At 39.7% G+C, this 23,915-nt stretch overlaps 2 protein-coding genes across 2 annotated transcripts; both read right to left on the bottom strand.

Annotated features, from left to right (window-relative positions):
• Positions 1 to 1,145: 1,145 nt before the first annotated feature.
• LOC117770107 (prostate stem cell antigen-like) lies at positions 1,146 to 8,260 on the bottom strand. Its single transcript, XM_034599167.1, has 3 exons — positions 8,104 to 8,260; positions 2,876 to 2,986; positions 1,146 to 1,543 (listed from the first exon to the last, which is right to left on the bottom strand). Exons 1-3 carry the CDS (start codon positions 8,153 to 8,155, stop codon positions 1,320 to 1,322), a joined length of 387 nt encoding a protein of 128 aa, XP_034455058.1. The 5' UTR covers positions 8,156 to 8,260; the 3' UTR covers positions 1,146 to 1,319.
• A 6,583-nt stretch (positions 8,261 to 14,843) lies between these two features.
• csnk2b (casein kinase 2, beta polypeptide) lies at positions 14,844 to 22,832 on the bottom strand. Its single transcript, XM_034599152.1, has 7 exons — positions 22,668 to 22,832; positions 21,688 to 21,769; positions 19,683 to 19,785; positions 19,009 to 19,124; positions 18,757 to 18,832; positions 18,193 to 18,382; positions 14,844 to 17,088 (listed from the first exon to the last, which is right to left on the bottom strand). The coding sequence occupies exons 2-7, from the start codon at positions 21,757 to 21,759 to the stop codon at positions 16,998 to 17,000; spliced, it is 648 nt and encodes a 215-aa protein (XP_034455043.1). The 5' UTR covers positions 21,760 to 21,769; positions 22,668 to 22,832; the 3' UTR covers positions 14,844 to 16,997.
• Positions 22,833 to 23,915: the final 1,083 nt, after the last annotated feature.

Here is a 23,915-nt window from a genome sequence, read left to right as displayed (position 1 = left end):
AGTTTTAATTAACCGTTGAAATCCACCACGCCAATATCAAACAGAGATAATCATCAGCATTGACAAATTTAAAATTGGTTCAATCTCAGTTACATTTCAATGTCTTCAAACACAACATTTAATCCCATTCGCCCGATATATACATTCAGAACTAGAGATCAACAGAAGCTTCTACCCCACAGTTAAAGAGAAGTGCAGCGTAGATTTGAAACCAATATCTGAAATAGAACAGGTTAAAAACACATTAATGGAACCATTGGAGTAAAAAAAAGAAGGTACGACCAGAAAACAAGAGATTAGTTTTCGCTGACACTGCCAGATTAACAGAGTCAACGCAAAGCAACTGGCAATAAATGAAATGACTGGAAATAGAAATGTTTATGAAAGCTTTGACATCATAAATTGATTAATAAATCATAAATTTGTTTGAATATTGTGGCTCTGAAATGACAATACAGTGGGTCAGAATACAACAAATTAAAAGAATAGCTTGGCAATTTATTAAATTCACTTTCTCCGCTTCTTTCTGAGTTTGATTAGAAAAGCAACATGACAAACATGAAGCTAAAGCCAGAAAGCTGTTAGTTAAGCTCAGCATAACAACTGTAAATAGGGATGCGAGCCTAGGTTGGGCTGAAGGAAACAAATGGGATCATCGGCTAGGTGTTTAAAATCCAATACTGTTCCCCCCACTGAGCTAGCATGCTAATTACTACAATTTAAATCTGCTAGCCGTTTTTTCCCTTCCTTTTCCACTCTTTATGCTAAACTCAGCCAATCTGCTGGCGGTAGCTTCATATTTACCCCACAGACATGAGTAGTTCACTCTTATGATGCACTAAATGCATTTTACAAAAAAGTCCAACTATTCCTTGAAGCTATAATGGCACCAACAAAACGAGAAAACTGACACGGACTTGTAATAAAACTTATCCTGCTAATCCAAGCGGAGGAAGTTAATTGCAGAGAACTTAAATCACGCCAGTGTTACACATTCATTTTTGACTTTAAATTGTTTGTCCGCTACACATTTTAATCTCTTACAGAGAAATGAAGGCTGATACAAGGAAGATAGGGAAAGTAGGAAACTTAATTTTAATTGACAAACCTTTGTGTGAAATGAAAAAGAACCTGGAGAACAATAAAGACAAAGTGTGTGAAGAGAAGAAAAACAATCTCTGACGTTACAAAACCACAGAGCTCATGTCTGAGGTGGGCATTCAATTTAACCCTGGTAGTGCTTGTGTGTGTACAATATGAAATGTGTGTGTTTATGCGTGTGTGCATTTTGTGTCATCCAGTATCCACTGTATCTTCTGTCAAACCAGGATTTGGGCCATGAGCAGAGCAGTGATGGTGGCGAGGGCCAGGCTGAGCCCGGAGGCCCCGGGCAGACCGGGCGCTGCATTGCAGAGGTCAGTGTTGCAGCACGTCTTGGTCATGGAGTAGACAGTGGAGTTGGAGTTGGGAACGTTCGTGTCCATGGTCTTGTTGCAATCAGCCACCGCTAGACAGCCCTTCTTCTTTATATCCATGACACCGCCTGTGGAACGACAACAAACACACAATCACCGTCCGTGTTCATTGTGTTTGACACGGCTGCCTGAGGTTGCACACTCAGAGGAATGCACTAGTAAATTGTTGTAGACCTCGTTGCTGGTGCTAAACTACGTTTGAATGACTATATAAAATAAAGTAACACGACTTTAAATCTCCCCTATTCAGCATTTAAAAACTACAGAGATAGCAAATACTTTATAGATGATCATATCTGCATAGAATTTCTTTCTTCACAGCGTTCATGCTTTACATTTTTTTAAGTTTTTGGTAGATCCTCAGCTTCTTTTTTACGGTGGATCATCCATCACTGTCACTGACAAGTCAAGTCTGACCACACAGCAGAACTAAAGTCTGCTCTAAACTACTGATAAACTAGAGGGTGGAATGAAGAGACTGCATCATGTTGCATTTTGAGGATTGTAATCAAGTGTTCAGTGTTTAAGACTAAATTAAAATAACTATTTTATAATCCAGATTATAATCCCAAATTTCTGGTCTTGGTTTCAGAATTGTTTCAGTTGCAATTGCTTTATAGACCTGTAATTTTAAATATACTATTTTGACTGCAATGTCTCACATTACTTTAACATAACTGTATTTTATTTGAAATTTTAAGATTTCAAAGTCATGTTCAAATCATATCACATACAAAATTTACTAATGGCTGTATTTGGAAAAACTAATTTAGTAGCTTTGATGTAAATTAGTGATTTTAATTGAATCCATTAAAAAACAATCTTAAATATGATCATTTAAACCTTCAACACATTGTTAAAACAATTATGAAATTGACATTTTTCACCTGACAACCTCATGTTTACTGTATCTTAAAATCCAGTTTGTAAACAGACAGTGAACTAAATGAATCAGTAGCTTTTATGTGCATTTCTTTCCAACCTGTCAGACTGAAGAATGATGAGGATGTAACCCCAACAAGTTAGATACTCAGTGTTTATCTATTCTGAGCGTAGGCAAACATTTATAATCTCAATAGTCATCTCAAAAACACTTAAATTCATTCCTCAGGATGAAAAGAGGCCGATCTGCCATGAATGAGAAATCCAACATACCAGTGTGTGTGTTTAGAGCTTCAGCTGATGATCATTTTGATTAATCTGAGGTTATTAATCAGCTCATGAGGACATTTGCCGAAGAACAACATCTCTTTAGCCAACTTTTTCACCTATTTCCTTTGTTTTGCCGTTACTAGTATTGTATTTTGAAAATGCAGCTGGTTTGATTTCTAAAGTTTTTATGGAACCCTTTTAAGATGAACGTTGTCCCATGAGAATGTTTAAGCTACTGAGCGTCTTACCTGCCGTCCCGGTACCACTGAAGCAATGCTCTCCGGCTTTACATTCGGTTTCAGAGGTTATGCACATGTTCCCGATGCCGAAAGTGCATTTGTAGCATTGCAGAGCTTGGCCTGATTTCAAAAACCAGGAAAGGAGGGAGGGAGATGAGGAGAAAAAGCAGAAAAGTAGAATTAGTGTACATACATTATACCAATCAAACAAGTTTATGGAAATGAACCTGACAGAAATTTTTTATAAAAAATGGGTTGCTGTGGCTTAAGATGGAGTCACAGAAGGCTGCAGAAGCAATTCTTCTTGGTCCAGTTAACACACGCGCAAGCAACGGTTAGCATTTCTTATTGAAAGAAATTAAAATAACACAAAACAACCACATAATAGGTTCAAAATATCTGGAGACACAAACAGCCAACAGCAATGGAAATATGTCAATCAAATTATGTAAAACAACCACCAGGCCTCAAAATGATCACTATGACTCAAATGAACCACAGTGAGACGGAAAGTGTCTGAATTTGGTTGTGTGTCTCGCCCTCATGTCAGTGCTCAGGGGCCCATTTATCTCCTCATCTGTTTAAGGCCAACGTGAGGAGAATCTAATGCAGTCTGAAGACGAAGACACATGGGAACAGTAAAACTAATCACGTTAATTACATATGACTGTTTGTTCACTGCAGCAGAAGTGTCTCAACTTATAATTGGTCGTGTGTTCATCTCTGTTGTTTCTACACAGCAGCACACCTCTTAGAAGAACAGGCTCTGAATAAAAGATGGGAAAAACTCCGTCATGAGCTGGTGCAGTCAAAAAATTAAAATAAAGATCATCTTCCCATGATGTAATGATTAGAGGCGCCCTCTATTGTTACAGTAAAAATACATTTAAATCATTACCTTGTACTTTTACAGTACAGGGAGGACAATCATCATTACATCATTTCTATATTATCATCCTCGCCTGATGTAAAGGACATCTTGAGTAATGAGGGAGGCCTCAATTTTAGGCCAAGTTAATCAAACACACCCTTCAAATTAGTGTTTGTTATGAAGACAGCAAACAACAGGGTCATGTCATTTACTGTTAATGAAGAGACATCTGCTTCTTTAGACCGGGTCTGTTTTGTTTGAATAAAACATCACAATGTATTTTGTTTCTAGTTGGATGATTTGTGCAAAACAAGTGACTACTCACTGGAAATTGGATTAGAGTTAGTTTTAGTCAGATCCTTTACATTGAGTCAAATGGCAGTTAAATAGGTTAAATAAGGTCCAATAGACTGGATGAATGTTATAATCTTTAGATATTTTGTCTACTCTTATTATAGATTTTGCTTTCCTGCCTATGAAATATTTCTATGCAAAATAAATACTATATCGAAGGATTACAGTAAAGTGTTACCTCTCTTTCATACTTTTGAATCTTTACTCTTTGGGGAAATCATAATAGACCCATTTAAAAAACTAAATGATTAATTATTAATACTTGGCCCTTATTTTCAAACAATTTGAACTTTTGTATTTCAAACAAACTTTTTCATTTTTATGTGATGTTTTCATCGTTTTGTATTTTATCTTTTGTTTTGTTCTTTACTGCTGTTTAATTTACACAAAACAAAAACTCTTAAAACGATCTTAACGATCGGATATTCAGCTGAAATAAGAGGATTTTCAGTTTCTTCTGAAAGCAGGGAAATGGAATTTTCAGGTGTGGCACTGCACAGACACTGTGACCTTCTATGTGCAGTCTCCGCCTTATACTGCCCCCTACTGCTCATTCACTAAAAGTACAGGTCACAGAAAAACAGGCCCCAAGTTTTTCACTACAATGACCAACAGCAGTTGTTATAAAAAAAGAGGAAATTCTGTTCAAACGAAACAAGAGAATGAATGAGATTTTAGAGAAATTAGAGCTCTGATGTTTTCAGAGTATTCAATTTTTTAAATCTAATTAGACCTCAGAGTCAGTAACAAAGATTTACACCTGAGGGCAAAACAAGTGTTGGTTCTAGTCAACACTGTTATTCATTCAATATGAGCTCATCAATGTGTGACTAACAGAAACAGCTGAGGGGGGGTGACTCAATCCAGCCTTCCACCAGCTGAAAACCACCTTCACAGAGCCCAGTTGAGAGTTGTATATTGTCTCTTACATGTCTCGGCTCACTGTAGAGAACTGCTATACAGAAAAAAAAACGTGAATAACATGAGCCGCAATTAAATTTACAATGTGAGAACCATGCCACTGCACACAAAAGGTTCAACTGAGAAGACGTGTTGTGAAATGGAAATGCAAACAAGTCTATGAAGGGTAATACGGAGGTACATAATGCAGCCTTCAAAGCTTCCACTGGGTAATGGTAATTACGGGACTCAAACTTCAACCTCAGAAGTTGAAGACAAACACACTCGGGTTGGTCCGGTGCGTTGTGCAAATATTCTCTGTTGTCATTTGGATGTGAAGTGGATTCTTACTCACAACAGCAACATCCTTCATGGATGGGAGTAACCAGGCTGCCAGAGGAGCAGCCAGATGAAATATTTGTGGCGTGGTGGCAGCTGCCAGTAGAGGGCGTAAGGGTGACACCCCACCACTCCCAACATGAGAAGGACTACAGAGACCGTCATTGGGAAAAACTAAAAAAGAAGATATTTGGGGGTGCTTGGACCCAGCACTACACACCACCACCCAGTAGGTGAAGGGAAAGATGGGGCCATAATTCATCAGGAATGAGCTGTTGAACTCAGATATGTAATTGGGGAATGAGTCATGGAGACTGTCAGATCCAACATGCGGAAAGAATTCAGTTAACTCACTAAAAATAGTTGGAGAGAAACATTGCGAGAGAAGCTCAGAGTCAAAGGGCTTGAATCTGATCAGCTGGACATTGTGGTCATCTATACTGGTCATTTACCCTTTGATGACAAAAACAAATGCAAATTATTTATTCAGCCAATGCGAAGATATCAGTCTTCCTCTTGTGAAGTCGTTTTCGCAAATAAAACTAACCTTAAACATGTGTTTGAGGGAGAAGAATTGAAATTTTGTTTGAGGCTGAGGAGTTGAGTTTCAATTCTGAACAATTAAAGAATTGCCAGTAAACAAAGATCAAACACGGCTCACACGATAAAAAAATGCTTCCATTTCATTTTCTTGTTTAGTCAACTTTCTTTTTGAGAGTTTATCCACCAAACTGTTGTCTATTTCTCTGGAGGCTGAAAAAAAAAAAATACCTAGCCACCCTCAGAAATTTTTGCCCCAGAGTAACCTGACCAACAAAGGCAGATTCAAACCTTGTGGCCACGAGTAGGGGAAGATGTAAAACCACAGTAAGCAATTATCTCCATTTGTGAATCACTGTTCTGTCAAAAACAACAATTTAAGTAAAGGCCTGGTGGGCTAAAGGTCAGTTATCGTCTCGGGTCATCTCCTTAAAGAGTATAAAGCAGCCTGGATGGGATAACAGCTCCCAAAGAGAGGGTGTGGTTGGAAACAGGAGACCATAACAACGGAGCAGAGGGGCTCTTGAAGGCAAAAAAGGAATACAATAGCCCCAAAACACAATAGCAGAAGAACAAATGTCCCTTATTGTGTGCCCTGTCTGCAGAGCGCTCTGTCGAGGTGGAATTTGAGACTTGGGCACAGCCTCCACTGTTAGAAGGTGAGGAATTTATCATCTAATCGCTGGCAAGTCGGGACATGATTCAGTCTTTTAATAATGTCTGGAAAAAAACAAAAAAGGAACATCCTTGTGCCACAAACAGGCTGCCTCACCCCGACCTGTAATAACAGCATTACAGTTGAGCCTGGGATGTGCACAGAGGGAAAACACACCAAATCCCTGCCCCTACTTCTGTCATCTGTGGGAACCAGTAACTCATTCTGCGTTTTGTCGGATCTCATCTTTCCTTTCCAAGGCTGCGGCTTCAAATTTCTTCTTTTATCAATCCAAACAGCTCAAAAATCTAAAAAGTATTCAGTATAGTGTTCCGGTATGATGAAGAAAACCATCAAATCATCACATTATAAGATCGAATCAGAGATTGTTTTAGATTAAAATGGTTGATCAATTTTACTATCTACTACTTAAGTAAATCGAAGTATCTTAAATTTAAGCTAGTTCAACTGCATTCATACTTTTAGCTAAACTGATTATATATGATAATTTCTGCCATTTTAATATGGTTGAAAAGTTAGTTAAATGTCACGGATAAAAAGTTTATTTTCTTTCGCTCCCCAAAACAACGACTTTAGCTTCCCATTTCAACTATTTTGGCTAACGGTTAACTGTTTAACCATTAGGTTCAGCTAATTATGTCAACCGCCCCATAATTTGTAGCTGAATTAATTAACGGTTTATCCAAGACGGTAAGCTAACAGACAAAACCGTTCTCCCCCCAATTAACCGTTTAAACACGATGTGTGATCACGGTTTAACTGTTTCAGTTTCTTCTCTAATACCTTTTCACTAACCATTGAACAACAGAACCATTGAACAGTTTTACCTGTTCTCCCCCAATCATTTTAAGCTAATTAAATTAACAGCTTAACAATGACATTTAGCTATCTGTTTTAAAACTTCAGCTAACTGAATTGACTGTTTATCCATGATGTTTAGCTAACTCCATATTGAAATAACATGTGATGCTACGGGGAAGCTTCATCATTTACTATATCAGGAAACAGTCAAATGAGTTAAAGTTTTATCAGTTAAACTGGTTGGTAAAACCAGGAAGATGAGGCTTATCCCTGGTTTTGTGTGTTTGCAGTATGCTAAACGTCCTGAAGCACATTTTATTTCCAACCATGGGTTTGTCCTCAGACATCGGGAGGGAACACACCCAGTCCAGACAACAGGAGCCATGTGCAGAGTTAAATATTAAAGTTTTCACTATGAGAAAAAAAAAAAAACGTGTCAAACAGGATCTCATCCATGTTTCCAGGAGAAGAAACCGTCACGAGGAGTTGGAAAAATAAAAAGTCTTTTGGAAAAATATTGGAATCTAGAACAATTTCATGATTTCAAACTTTCAAAAGAGAAATGCCACAACTTCACCCAGGCACTTTAAAAAGACACACACACCAAACTCCATGTAAAAAAAACAACACGTGGATTTAGTCGAAACATCTGTTCTCACACATGAAGTTTCCACAAGTGGGTTTTTTTTTTTAAATTAAAGCGGAATAACGTGAATTTCCAATTGCACAAATTACACTTTTAAAGTTCCAACTCACCGATTGCGAAGCAGAATCCCACTGCGACGAGCTGGAGGATAATTCTGTTCATGTTGGAGGATGTGAAGCGTTCGACTCAGACCGTTAGAACTCAAACAGCGCGTCGTCTCCTCCACTCGGATCTTTATGAGCTTCCACCTCCCAACGGGACGTCCCTGTGGACCAATCACAGCAGGTCTCACTCTGCGCCCGCCCACTTACTTATCCCAATCTCTCCCACCTGAGCGTCACCCACGGGTGCGGGTCACTCGTCTCCAGCTGGGAGATCAGGGGTTAAAGTGTGTGTGTGTGTGTGTTTTATAATAAGGGTCATGTGTTTAATTCCTCATCGTGTTATTATAATATTCATACACAGGGTTTTTATGGGGGCTTAAAAGTGATTTAATAATAATGCTGTGTTCGATTCCTCATTGGTTCATTATAATATTCATGCATGGTGTTGTTTCTATGTGATTTTATAATAATGCTGCTGTTCTTATAGTAATAATAATAATGCTTTATTTAACTTGCATGTTTCAAAACACAATTAAAAAGTTTAACTTCAAGTACAGTGTTTGTGTGTTGTTTAAATGTGATTTTACAGTCAGGTTGTGTTTGATTCCTCACTGGTTCATTAAAAATATCCATATGTAGTATTTTAGTGATGATTAAAAGTGATTTATAGAAATGTACAACATTCATGTGTTGTTTTCTAATGTTGCCACTCATCTGTAATCCACAGAAAGTCCCATAGTACTCTGGTAATGTAGCTTCTTGGAGTTTTTGTCCTTCAGTGTTATTTTATAAAGATCCTATTGTGCTTTAGTTTATCTCACATGTGGTAGGAAACTATAATTTTCTGGGATACTGCCTTGCTTTCTCAGAATAACATTCCTGATGGGTTCAGAAAACATAGACTAAATAAACCATAAAACCAGTATGAGATTATTAAACTGAAACTTTTCTTTCTACTTCCTGTAAGTTTTATTTGATTTGATCTAACTATGGTCCTTCAAAACACACCAATCAAACCAATAAACCAATAATCGGAACAATTGTCTCTAACATAGTCTTAAGACAATAAACACACACACCTAACATGTCATTTTATAATATTTATATATTAGTTTGGTTTGCAATGAGGAAGCATAAGTGGAAGCTGTGCGACCTCAAAATGTAAATTTATTCAAAGAAAGAAAGAAAAAAACAAGTCTGCTCATTTTCATATTTTCCACACGGACAGGAGGTCGCTGAAAGAAGGGAAACACATTTTCTGAAAGAGAAGATGATTCTTGCTCAGGATTAGTGTTTCTTTAAAATACTAAAAGCACAAAAACATCAAATGGAGATGACTGCAGCAAAATCTCTTTTTGCTCGTGAATTACTGGATAACTTTTACATCTTTAAGTCCCTGACAAGTGTTGAGCTACTCTGGGAGGTTGAAATCACTCTTAACAAACTGTACACACAACTTTAACGCCCCCACGTTAACTATACTGGCCCTTGTCTTTGTGATCACTGTCATCTTTCATCTTCGCTCTTCTGTGTGTTTCCAGGTAACCTGACGAATACTCAAACACAAACCATGTCACGAAAGTAAATAACTTTGAGATCAAACTCAAAGTGTCACAGTCACCCCTTCGGCAAACATTTGATATTCTGAATAAGAATCTACCCGACCTGATAAACAGGTAAGTGTGAGCTATGTGGAAAAAGCACTACGATGTGACACTTTAATTTGTGGCTGTCTTCATTTTACCTCTTGAATATCCCCCCCATCATCTGCAGGTGTTCCTCGAGGTGAGATTTCAGCGTGCCTGCACCTGAAGCCACAACACGACAAACACCACAACTGTATGAAGGCATCTGACGCTATCTGTGCTAATAAGAATGTGTGGTCATTTACAAAGAGAGTACTTTTAGAAATACTACAAATGTGTACAGGACACTGCTGATGTATTTTTATCAAGTGGTACTTTTGTGGTGTTTGTCCGTCTTGACCAACTTTTAGAGCACTTCTCTTTTACTTTTAAGGGACAATACATTACACAGGACTGAGCTGTGATATAAATATTCCTGTCTGATATTCTTCAGCTGCTTGATAGTGATGTGAACATGCTCTCTATAATATTCGTAAATTGAATCATGAAATTAAAGAGCTTTTCAAGTGAAAGAGCTCAATTCTTTCTTGTTCCATTCAATGACCTTAATTTGTGTGAAGAATCTGAAAGTGTTGCTGACGTCTGTTTTGTCCAGATTAGAATCTTGAGTCTATGTAAAGTCCACACTTAGTGTTTGTTCTTCATTCTCTGACCTTCAGCACATAGCAAAGACTTAAAGTGCCACGTTTATGTTTTATTAGGTCAACATAAAAAGAACAAAGTGGAGAGATTTATTTGCGAGGGTTTGAAAGTACTCAGACTTTGGTTTCCTGTGCCTCTTCAATGTTACTTCACAACCAAAAAGGTGGCTCGGAGTTGTGAGGAGGATCTCAAATCTGCCAGAGATCAAACGTGGTTGGTTTGTCAGATACAAACTGTCTGGATTGAACGTTTGGTGCTGTTTGCATTCTCTGTTTGTCCATATGTTTGTTACATCTAAGCACAAAACCACTCAAGGCAATCTAACTGATACCAGAGCTGCATTGTTCACACGCCTCAATAGGGAAATAACAACAGAATCCAATAGACCACATGCCTCTACCAGTTCCTGTATATTTGCTCAAGCTGCACCACATTTCACACATAGGTATCAGTTCCCAAAACCTGCCAGATTTTCTTTTCCATCAAGACCCATGAATTATTCCCTGGGAAATATGTATCGAAAAACACTTTCTTCTCACAATGGTAAAGACGGCGATGAAGACGTGGAAGGATCTGACCCAAAAGTTGAATGGGTTCCTTCCTGGCCCGTGTCCCATCCTCCTGAGTTTCATAGAAATACCTTCAGTAGCTCGCAATCCAGCTAACTAACAAACAACCAATCAGACGGGTGGAAACACATCTTCCTTGGCCGAAGTTAATAGGCTAAAATTAGGCCTGGTGAGATTTTGGGCTTGTGAGCATGAATCAGCTAAAGAACCAGATATTTCCCTCAGGAGTTGGTAGAGAAGAATATATAAAGATAAAATGAGTAAAACTTTTGTTCTTTAACTAACAGAGACGTATAAATAAGCAACTGTTTTGCATGTCGTATCCAAATGTTCTAATATGTAAATGTGTGTGTCAACAAAACAGGTTAAACTCATCCGTGTCTCATCAGCAAGATTACAAAGAAATTACAAATCACATTACCATGAAACTTGGTGGCAGGATGCGGTTTGGGTCAAGCCAGAAATCACTAATCATTTTGATGCAGATCTTGAACAGGAATCCTGTAATTTTTGCCAGATGGGACGTTTTGCAACATTTTCATTAATTTCTCACAAAATGACTCAATGATCTTGATGAAAAAGACCAGGCATGTTTATGGGACTGATATCTATAGAGAGTGTTGCAGATCCAAATAAATATCTAGGTTGTAGTTCATTTAAATGTGGTTTCCCGAGGAGACCGTTGGGCCTCGGTGGAGGTGTGTGTGCTCGACTCAGCGACATTACAACTGCGTCTGTTTCCCGTGTTTGTTGTTTCATTAAAACTAGACTCGTCTCTACTTTGCTTTAAAACTGAGAAGTGATGAATCTCAAAGGTGAAAAACAAGCAAAGTTTTGCCTCAAAACAGTAAATAAACACGAGCAGTGTTTGGACAGAGATTTCCTCACTGATGCAAACACCGTGTGTCCTCGGCATAACAATGCAGCTCGATGAGTACAACTGTTGCTGTCAGAGTTTGTTGTAGTTGCAGTTTATTGGTGTGAGAGACAGGGCATGTTTCTGCAGGCCCTGTCTCTCCTCATGTGGCCTGGAGACGCTCCTTACTCAGTTTCTACAGGGAAGCTTTTGCACGAGTTAAATTATTCACACGAGCGAGTCCCGTCATGCCCACAGTTTGTCCCTGAGCGTTTTTTCTCTGTTTGACTCCCAAGTGTTTGCGATCAACCTTGGAGTGAGACGACAAAGACGTTCAGTGAATGAGTGACTAGCGGGTGAAGCCATTACTGAGTTTGTTTGTCCACATCAGTCACAAAGATGGACGTCTTCAGTGAGACATGTTTGTTGTCTGTGTGTGTGCGAGCTCTTTAACGCTTATCTCTGACTTTTAACAGGGGGCCGTGCTTTGGTTTCCCGCTGTAGGGGTGGGGGGGCGGTTTTGAAATGGCATCTTCGGAGTCATGGTTTTGAAATACTTTGCCGAGAGGGAGGAGGCCTGTGGTGCTGCCGGTGAAATGCCTCTATTGTTTTGCCCACAGATTCTGTGTGTTTCCCAACTGTTGTCACTCTGAGAGAGGGCGTGTGGGAGAACTGAGCTCAACTAATCCCTGTTCAATCAGTCACAGCTCAGTCAATGTGAGACATACAAAGACGACGAGGTCGAACAAGAGTGGGAAAGTTAACGATTGGCAACAAACAGTTAACGTTCACATGTTTTCTTGTGGATTTAATATGACTTTTTTTTTTACACTGACGAACACAAAAATAATGTTTAATGGTAAAATAAAAGCTGATATGGAGATAAAATATAAAATACAAAATGCTGTACATGTTTTTTAAGTATTTAAAGTATGTATTAAGTATAAATCATCACAGGTGCATCACTATGTCTTTTCAAAAATACCTGGGACCCATTAACAGCTTCACCAAACTACATTTCAATCCATCTAATGAACTGGGATATTTCAGTTTAGACCACGGTGATGGAACAACCGCTGGAACTCAACATCACATCTGGGACCCAGTTTCCCTGGAGGCCTGTTGGAAACTCTAAAGTCAGCTGAAGCGGGTTTATTATTTTTTTAGTCTGATGAGACCAGTGTTGAGCTTTTTGACCAAACACAGCACATCATCATCATAGTGGGGCATTCCCAGTTTCCCTGTGTGAAGCTCAGTGGTGGTGGCATCATGCTGTGGGGGTGTTTCTCTGCAGGAGGACTCCTCGGGGGGAAAAGAAACTGTCACGCTTGAGGCGAAAACGAACAAAGCAGGGAGCTCCCTCAGCCAATAAAATCGTCTGCAAGATACCTGCCACTTTTTTTTCTCTAGAAAGTCAGTGAACCAAAGTGTGAAGCCGAAGCTACACAGGAATGTTAGAGTCGAGATCTCAACCCAAACGGAGAATCTGTGGCTGTTCACACGTGATCCCTGTGAAACCTGACGGAGCCGGAGCAGCTTCACACAGAGGAATGGGGAATCAGCACAAACCTGTCTTGTCAAGTCAGAGTTGCTGTTAATCTGAGAGTACAAAGCCACTCAAAGCAGATTGTCTCGCGGCAGCACATCATTTAAATGATTGTTATTTGCATGTGGTCTCAGTCTCTGCGGCCGGCATAGTTCCTTAATAGCATTGTAGTATCTGCAGCATCCAAACAAAACAGTCTCTGAGAGGAAAATGGTGCAATGTTCCCTCTGGGTGTGGCGACGTGTTTCACATGACTGCAGGATGAGCAGCTCAACCGAAGAGATGGTAATTCTGGAAAACAGCTTTTCCACAATCCAACACAGAGATCACTCATCGTCCTGCTGACCGTTAGAGGTTGTGCTCCTACAACGCCGATAAGGTCCAGGGTGTAAGATTTAGGCGTAAGGGATCTATTGGCAGAAATTGAACATAAAATAATCCGATTGATGTTTTCCCCTCGTGTGTTTCATCTAAATTGTAAAAAAAAAACAGTGTTTACCCTAGAATGGGCGGGTCCTCTCTATGGAGGCTGCCATGTTTTTTGTCCAAACTAGACAAAGACAGGTTCTCTTTCATGTTTGGAAGGGGGGGGTATTCAGCTGCAACATGAAACTTCACCACTAAACATCACTGAAGTCTACACACTGCAACATTAACTTCAGGGTAAACTCGGGCGATTCCTCCTCACTCAGCATGAAGGAGTTGCTGAAATATGGGGAGGAGGTGGAGCAGAGAAGGGCAGGTCCCGAGCTGTGGTTTGAGGTTATCCTGAGTCACAAGGGATCCTCCTCTTCCACTTCTTCTCCCCTCTGGAAAAACTGACAGGGCACGGCCACATGAAGACAGCTCAGGCCTGCCAGTCATTTTTCCACAGACAGGGAAGGAGGGAAGGAGCTGTTTTTATGAGTCATACCAAAAGAACTACCATATACCATAGTGCGTCCCGCTGGTTGTGTCACAAGGTGTTTTCGGGGCTTAAACTGGATTTAGGGGCAGCATATCTCCAATTTAAAAATGTATTATCCTAATTTTTCCATTTCCGTTGTGCTTCTTTTATTTTATATCAAATGCCAAATGGACGTCCAATATTGAACTTAAAAATAATTGCGGATGCATGACTTAGATCTTGTGATTCCGTGTGTGCACTTCAGTGGAGTACATTTGTTTTTGTGTGGGTGTGTGTTTGCGATTGCTGTTACTCAGAGTCATGTGAAACGTCACTGCGGCCACACCCAGAAGTCAGACAACTAATTCCCCTGGTTACCGCGGTAACCTTCCTCCAAGCTCGAAAACACACAGACACACACATGGAAAAGTTGCAGGTACAGCTGTGTGTTTTGCAGACGTTCTTTTTGTGTTTGTAAATTTAAATCCTACTGCTCTGCGAGGTTTCTCAGAAATATGTAGACAGAAAAAGTAGCACTCTCTACTGACACATGTGCCAAGTGAGCAAAATGCAGCCGTAAAAGAAAATGGTACGAAAAGAGTATGAAAAGAAAATAGAAGTTTATTGAGAATTCTGAATCCTGCTCACCCACAGTCGCAGAAAGACGACGACAACACAAGCAAACATCAGTTAAAATCATCTGGACACATAAATACATTTCCTTTGTATCATGGAATCCAAAAAAAGAAAGAAAATTAAATCTATTCCAGTCACACAAAAGTAAAAGAGGAGAGAGAGTGGGAGAGGCAGCTGAGCATCTGCCCCCCCCCCACTGCTTCAGAAACAAAACTGGCGGCTGGTGATCGGTCGGTCTCGAAACGTGAACATAAATAATGAGACGGCTGTGGAGAGACACCAGGAGGATGGATCAGTGCAGTGGTGGAGTGAGCGGAAGGATTCAGATTGTCTAAATTCCTCTTTCTCTGAGTCTCCTGCTTGATCTTTACACAACTAGTTGACATTTTGGGAAAACTTCTTTTTGGGGGGGAGGGGAGTTGGATGTGAAGACTGAATCCACTCGAATCTGTCCTTAATCTGAAACCACAACCAGCAGCAAGTTGATTGAGCTTAGCTTTAAAACTGGAAACTAGCAAACTGCTAGTCTCGGTTTTATTATTAAAGGTGATAAAAATCCAGCTAACACCTCTGTAGCTCAATATAATTATTATATAATAATAATAATTACAAGGTTGCACCTTGTTAGTTTAATCTGAACGTTCACTGTTATTTCCCACAGAAGAGAAGTCGACTCTTTAAGTTTACTCACTTTAACAAGCTAAACCACCTGTAGACAGAAATTGTCATTTGGGTTTTGTACAAATTAGCTAAACATAAGGATGAGTTTTAAATCCCACTATTCAACACTAATTTAAAACAACTAGCCTCGCAAACGCCAACTGACAAATAGCTGTTCTATGTTTTGTAAATGTTAAACCACCGAGACGTAAAGAGTTAATTGGTGAGCTTTAGAGGTTCTGACAGAGGATTCTCAATCTATGCTAACTGGCCACTAGCTTCATATTTACCGTACAGACACAAGTGCCGTTGATCTTGTGTATTCCCCAAAGGTCAAACTATAGGGGGGGGGGGGGGGGGGGGTAAACGATGCAAACACCGGCAATTCTGCTGCTGGGGAGGGAGGGGGGTGTTTCTCGAAAAACAACTTCATCGCAGGTTATATTCACACTTCGGTACCAATACAGACAGTTGTTTGACACGCGTATAGACAGCTGGAGAAATAATTATTATTACTATTCAGAAAATCATATTTGCTAAATCTATTTCTACGCTAACTTCTCTGACAGCAGAAAAAATTTAAAACTGCTTGTGCCTCTGGTAAAGCAAAACAATCCGGGTGTTTTCTCTGCATCTTTAAGGCAAATTTAACAATGTTTTGTGCACCAACACCACAAAACATCAGACAAATCAAATTTCACAAACGCCCTTCTGAGAAAAAAAACACCGTTAGCACTGTCCAAACTGTCTGTGGGAGAGCCCGCCTGAGTGTACATGCATCGGGGGACTAATGGGGAGGAGGCTTTGAATGACAGAGGGTTTACCACCACCACCCTTTACCAAACTGTGCCAAATACAGAAAAAAAAAAACACAAAACAGAGTCAGAGGTGAAAACTGACTCAGCCATTGCACTTTTGCAGCTTCCTGTCAAAAAGCCCAGAACACAAAAACCTCTTCAACAGGGAAACGCTCCCTGCAGAGCCACCCACTGATCAATTCTATCATTTTCTCATCAGTGTGCTGTAGAGTGAGTGATGGGGTGCAGCGACGTGGAGCCCCTGAACTGTTCAGCTTCATCTTACTTCACCTCCTGTTTTGGCACTGCTGAGTTTGGAAAGGTATGTGTATGGAATCCCAGGTGTGTGGTTGTATTTCTTTTCTTAAATGTTTGTGTGTGTGTGTGTGTGTGTGTGTGTGTGTGTCTGTGTGTGTATTTGTGATTATGATCGTAGCTGTGCGTTGTTTATGTCTCGCTCACACTCAAAAAAATCTTTACACTTTGTTTTCATTTGCCCTAATCTAAACCAAAATAATACAGTCTTCAGGGTGGGGAGGGGACATCTGAAGAGCTCTAGAATACAGGTGACCCCCCTGCTCTTCGGACGATTATTCTTTGCTGTCATCTCCCTCTTTCTCTATGAATTTTCCTCCTCTTCCTCCTCCTCTGTCGTTGACACTCTAGCGGATGGCCTTGACGGGGCTCTTGAAACTGGAGGCGGCTTGCAGCTGCAGCTGATAGGCCATGGGGTGGATCTTGAACCCGTACAGCCTGGAGAGAGAAGAACATGACAAAAGACATGAGCGCTTCTGTTTATTTTGGGAAATCAAACTAATATTAATTTCAGACTAGATGCAACACAAACATGCACAGTGAGACTGATGAGCTTGTTGACACTGTTTAAATGATGTATTTGCTTTCAGGGAGAGAACAGTGATGCATGATCCGGAGCTGTCACAGTTTCCTATCCGCCCAGATAAAGTTTCCACCATGTGACACTTCCTGAAATCTTTTTGAGGTCATACTACTGCAATTCACAACCATGTCGTGTTCAGACCTGGTAAACAAATTGGTCCTGAATGCGTCTCGTGACCAAAAGTGATCAGATCTCACTTCCCTGCTCAATGTGCAAATCAACTTTTACATGTGTTCGTGAAGACCAAATGATTTGAATGTTAGTCCGTCTGAGTTCACAGACTTTGTCTGATGACAATGTTTGTGTGTGAGAGAGGAGAGAGAGAGAGAGAGAGAGAGGAGAGAGAGAGAGAGAGAGAGAGAGAGAGAGAGAGAGAGAGCTGAGTCAGCAGGGGATGAATTAGATTTTACTCATTTGAAAACATAAATTAATTGGTGGTGACCAGTGTTGATATTGTGGCAGTGACCACTAATAGATCAATATATGATCACTGTGAAGCATTAAAAAATACTTTCACATCATGGCAGGGTTTCACAACAAATGTACCTAATCACCAGAACCTTATCTGACCATCTTCTAATCTTTTGTTTCTACAATGAGGTTCACTGCTGTTGTCACCCAGATCAAGACAGACTGTGGTCTATTGATTAAAATAAATGTATTGCTCTATTGATGAGCTTTTCTCAGTGTTGAAGCTTGATCAATATAATACTTGAGGGAATGATCCACTGGGTTTTATTTCAGTTCTATACTGTGAAGTATATTTGTTATCCTCTGATTGTTGAGACAAATTCACTGGAGATCAGTCAGATTCTGGCATTAGAGCAAGAGTTGTGAATGTGAAGAATCAATATCATACCGACTTTGTTATCCAAAACTGTGACTGCAATTAATACCCTCACTACAGCAACAGTTTAAAATGGTCAGTCATGCCTTTAAGATACAGCAGCCGAACAAACCTGGGGACAAACTGGTTGGCGGGCCTCTTCGGCCTGTACTCAGGGTGAACCATGAAGAGCATGTGGGGGAAGCCAGTGCCAAAATAAGCTCCATCTGTGTGGTGGTGCCTGGAGGATTTAGGTGTGTAGACATCCATGCATTTAGGGCAGTACAGCTTCACCATGGCCTCACCTGGGATATCCGACAGACCTGCGGAGGAGGAGAAACAATGGGAAGGAAAAAAAACCAGATTGGATATGAATCTGCTTAACCTAAGATAAAGACTGCACTAACACTTCTGGTATAGTTCTCGTTCCTTCTTGGTATTTTCTATGTAAATTCAGATTTGAATAGTAAAAAATTATTATGATCATGTGGAGATTATTTTCCTACATAAAACTGTGCTTTTATCCACATATAAAAGCCCCATGTAAACAAAAGTGTGTGCAAGTACAGAAACGAAAAAGATGTTTTGAATATGCAAAGACATGGACGGTGTGCAGTTAAGTTCCTCTTCAGGACTACGTGACTACAATCGGAACATCTATTACTGTCACATAAAACCACAAAATGTTAATACTCACCAATAGGAAGCATGGGCTGATTCTCACAGTAAACACGAGGGCAATAGCCGAAGTCTCCCTGCTGATACTTCTCCAACTGCAAGGAAGAAATTAGGATAAAAAAAATGTAAGTAGGTTGTCAAACCTCATTCAAGCCCTTCAAGTACTATGAAAAACTGTGCATCTGCAGCTGGAAAACTAACAATTTATGGGAAAATATCTTTCTTAATGGAAACCAGAGCAGTGGAATTTGCTGACGCAGTTGCTGCTTACCATCTGTGCGATGCCTCGGTTAGTGAGGATGTAGCGTGCGTGGATGAGGCCATACAGCATCTCGGCTGCCTGCTCGATCAGGTCACTCTGGTTGGGATTGTCCTCCAGCTCCTCGTCTAAACACAGAAACCATAAGGGGGACAGTTAAGAGATGAAAAGCTGAGCTGAGAATCAAAAGGATAGGAAACGCCGACAATAGAACAGAGTGGGTTCTTGTTAGATAGTTTATTTTTCTATGAATCATCAATGAATATTTTAAAGGGCATAGACAACTAAAGCTTTATTTAGATGGAAAATAAACCGTACTGTTAGTTAGTATGTGTAATCATCTGAAATGTAGAGAAGCAACCTGCAGCTGAACTGAAAACAAAAGGCTGTTTTCAGGCTAAACAGATGTAAAACTGACAGATGGCTCAAATCTCACTTGTGCAACAGAGCACAGAACAGATTAAAAGTGCAGCACACCTTATGGTCATGAAACGCCTGCAGCTCCAATAATACTACATCTCTGTTGTTAGCTGATAAATAAGGATGAAATAATTATGTATTCCCAATATACATGTTTTTAAAGCTGTTTAAAGTGTCTGTGTTTATGTTTGGGATGATTATCTCTCATCTATAGACAATTATTCTCAGTGAAAAATACTGAATACAAAGTTACCCATACTACAGACCTGGTTCGAGGTCCAGGATCATGTCCAGGGCCTGGCGATAGTGAGGAACCTGCTCATTGAGCCCTGTCAGGTTGAACTTGTCCTGGATGTAGTCTTCATCCACCTGTCAACAGAGAAATAAAAAAACCTGATTATTTATTAGGAACTTTGTGTCATATGATTGAGTTTTTCAACTGTGTCTATGTATAAATGGATAATAAAAGGGTTACTAAGTAATTTCATTAATCATTCCTAGGGTTGCAAATGGGCGGAAAATTTCCGGTAAATTTCCGGAAACTTTCCATGGGAAGTTCAGCTCGGGAATTTTGGAAATTTTGACACTTTTTTTTGCAAATGTTAGCTTATAACAGGTAACTTAAATGTAGTTGAAAACAAGACTAGGCAAGCCTAGCTCAGCTGGAACCTGGATGCAGCTAGTTGGGAACATTGTCTGCCAGAAACGTAAACCTATGACTTTCTGTTGTTTTTGAACATCTTTGTCATTACCTAGCATATTGATTACTTGTTACACTGAATTCATGTTCATTTTAATACCAAGTTTATTTGTATACAGTAGGCTAACTTTTTACAGCAGTGAGAGTAGGATGTATGAATGTCCACACAAAAGTACACCATCACCTCGATTACTCGCGGCTGTTGGGGTCCATCAAAAAAGCGCGAGTTGGGCTACTTATCAAAAATAAAAGTAATTACCGCAAATTAAAGGCTGAGCAATAAAACTTCATTCAAAACTCTATTTTAAAGATGTATGGAATGCAGCACACGCTGTGTTTCTTTGAAAATGATGTAGCTAGCTATTGTAAACCAAATTGACAGAATTAATGGATTGTTTTATATTTCTCTCAACCCGACATGATCAAATGCGTCAAATGAAAGTCCGAAGTCCTCTTGTCCGAGAAAGCACGCAGTATCCATTATTGATTGACAACGCAAACAGGTGACTGTATTTATAGTCCACAGGAACAAAATTGTCTTGCTGGCAAGTGGCTAACGTTAGCAATTCTAGATCTTGCAGCATGATCTTGGTTAAAACAAACCAAGATCATGGTTGATCATGGCCGATGACGTCATCAGCATCGCTTTCTCCTCCGCTGAGCCACAGGAGACATTTGACACACCTGTGAACTACTTCCATTAACTGACGTTTATGTGTAAAACTACTTCCCCTTTGCACTTTACATCCATTTCCTCTAAAGTAAACATATATTCAGAAACCACCAATACTCATCTCCAACATACTGTCACATAGAGGAAACCTGCTGAGGTCAGATTTTCATATTTAAGTCCATCGTTCTGCAGGTTTTGATAGGTTTTCACTGACCGGGTTCTATCCTGAGATCCACATAGAGACGGTAGAGTTCTACTCACAAATGGATTAAGTCCAAAATGTAATTTTTAAAATTGTATTAGAAATGTTTGCATGCATGTCTGCTTATGACAAAACAAAATGTTTATATTTATGGTCTGTATATGACAAGGTAGATACAGTTAGTATAAATTACCCCAAAGTTTCCAGTTTATTCCCATTAATTCCCACTTTGAATATTCCCGGAATTTTGCAACCCTAATCATTCCTCCTGTGCATATATACGCAGTGAACAAAAAGGCAATTCGAGTGTAAGAGAACAGTCATAAATCACAGTCACATACTGGAGTCACACTAAGCCATATAAACTGAAGGAATCATTGACCAAATATTGGTAATTTCAAGTACTGAAATGAAATCACATTCCTGAACATACAAATATCTGGAGCATGAATCCACATACAACTGATTGTAGGTTGAAAGTATAAACTTACTGGATGATAAGAAATATTAATTATTGTAGGTTGAAAGTATAAACTCACTGGATGGTAATAAATATTAAAAGAAACCTGTAGATTCTGACCCTAACCCTTTCTATTGACCGTCATCTGGGGGGGGATGTTGTAGGTGACAAGGTGAGAAATGTGACTGTGGAGTGCAATACATCATAAGTTAGTATTTGGATTACTGTTAACACACCTCACAGAAAAATTCATTCCCCCTCAGTCCACAGAACCAGGAGATCCATGACACTTCCTCTGAACTGCTCATGTCTGAACACCTAGGACAGAAAAAGCAGAAATACGAAGATATGATCCAGGAATCAGTCAAAAACATCACCGCTGAAATGCAACTACAGACAGACGAGCGTTCACTTAGCATGTGACGAATGAAAAGCACATATAAAATAGGGTGTCCATGAACAAATCCTAGGGAAATGATACATTTAGTGTAGAGTTTTCAGTCTATTGGGATAATATGATGAATCTAGATGTGTGAATGTAGAATTTAACATATAATAACAAGTCTTGTTTTCATAATAAGGGATATGTTTGGCTCCAAATATCACTGCAGGTGGTTGTTTGTTTGGCAAATACTGATGTTATTTCCCAAAAATACTCGTTATGGTTTAATGTGTTTCATTTTTTGTTTGTCAACAAACCTTATTTCCACATTCAAGGGAATAAATCGTAGTTTTCACGTGGGGGGGGTTCTTTAGTGTCGTTGGTTAAAGTCTACAAACAGTCAGATTCATAAAAACATCGTGTTAGCAGCAGGAACTTGGCTGCAGAATGAAATAGTTGCTGCACAGAGCCTGGGTGACGGCTAGGCTAATTAGCTCGCTAGCGTTATCCTCGCTACGCATGCTAGTGTCGCGTTGTCTCGACAGTGCGGGAGTTCACGCGGGCCAGACACGTCAGTTTCGGACGCTAATTATAAATAGTCTCGATATCACGCGGCCACACACACGACGACGCCACAGCTAATCGCGTGTAGCCGCCGCCTAGCTCGCCGGGGTAACCCTTGCTAACCGCTGCTAAAAGGCTAGCAGGAGATTCAATATGGCGCATCGTCGGGGACCAGGCCCCCCCCTGGCAGAGACGGCGTCGTGTTACGGCTCCGTCCGACTCCGGGTTCGAACACAGACACTCGGCGTGAGGCTGATTCCGAAAACTCACCGACTTTTAACTTGTGAGCTCCTGAAAACCCCGACAGATGAAAATGTAGCAGCCTCACCGGTGTAAATAAAATGGACTCCAGCCCCGGTTTCACCCCGCAGCTTCTTCCTCTTCCTCCGCCGAGTCGCTCCGCTGCAGGGTACCGGGCTGACTGCCTGACTGCCGCCACCCACCGGTGATTCTCTGTGTTACATGTTATTCTTAATATAAATTCCAGATTTTAAAGGGATTTGTTCTTCCAAAATAAAAAACACATAGAACTAAAATCTTTGAATTTGTCTTTAGACTTCTAGTGTATTTCTAATATAACGTCTGTGCTTAAGTTAAATTTGAAGCACTTGCACTTAATTTTCATGCAGCCTCATATTGATATTGCGCCACTTATCTGACTTCTTAAACTATTTTACAAACCGAAATTTTACATGCAAAACTTTAAGAGCTCATAAATTTTGCTGTTTCATCACAGAGCAGTGGCCTTTATAGTTACAGCTGAGTGTTCGGTCGTTTGACAGAAATTTAACTCGCCATTTCTTTCACGACAAAATATTACATGGTTACTGGTTTTCATTTGAAGAATTTTCTTTTATTTCAATTCCTAACTATTTTCTGAATGTACACAATTGTAAATTGATTAATCATGGTAACTGTTTATATTTAGGTTACTTGTCATCAGATTAATCCAGATAATGAATAGTTGCAGTGATGGTAAAAGATTGATTGGAACCATTAAACTACATCTTTAATAGGAATTTAGATTTTGCTGAACTTCCAGCTGACACCAGACTGCAACATATTTTAGCTTCTGACTGTTTTGTTGTGGGGATAATTCTGTGTAGTTTGTGGTACACTAACGGTGGCAATAGCTAATACTGAAAGCATATCTGTATTTCAGAGCTGCAATGATCCGTCGATGGACAGAAAGATTCACACTTATTCTGAAAATCTTAGCGGTCTGTCAGCAGCTTCTTGCGTGTGAGGAATTGATGCTTTTCCGTCTCGTACATGACTGTAACTAGATATTTTTTATTTTAGGCTCCATTTAGCTCCGTTTTTACATTTCAAGGAGATGATCTATTTTTTCCAACATATTCGTCCTTTTTCTTTTAAATCATTGTGACTTGCAGGCCTTTGTATTGACATGACAATATAAATGTGAGGATTTGATGCTATTCATTTGGCGAAAAATAACAAAATCTGAACATTTAGGGGGGTTCAGTCTGTTGCTCAGACATTTAAAGACATTACATT

The sequence above is a fragment of the Hippoglossus hippoglossus genome, chromosome 11, assembly GCF_009819705.1.
Source record: "Hippoglossus hippoglossus isolate fHipHip1 chromosome 11, fHipHip1.pri, whole genome shotgun sequence".
Taxonomy (NCBI): Eukaryota; Metazoa; Chordata; class Actinopteri; order Pleuronectiformes; family Pleuronectidae; genus Hippoglossus; species Hippoglossus hippoglossus.
Note: the sequence above shows the minus strand (reverse complement) of the source record. Positions and strands in the feature narration are given on the sequence as shown.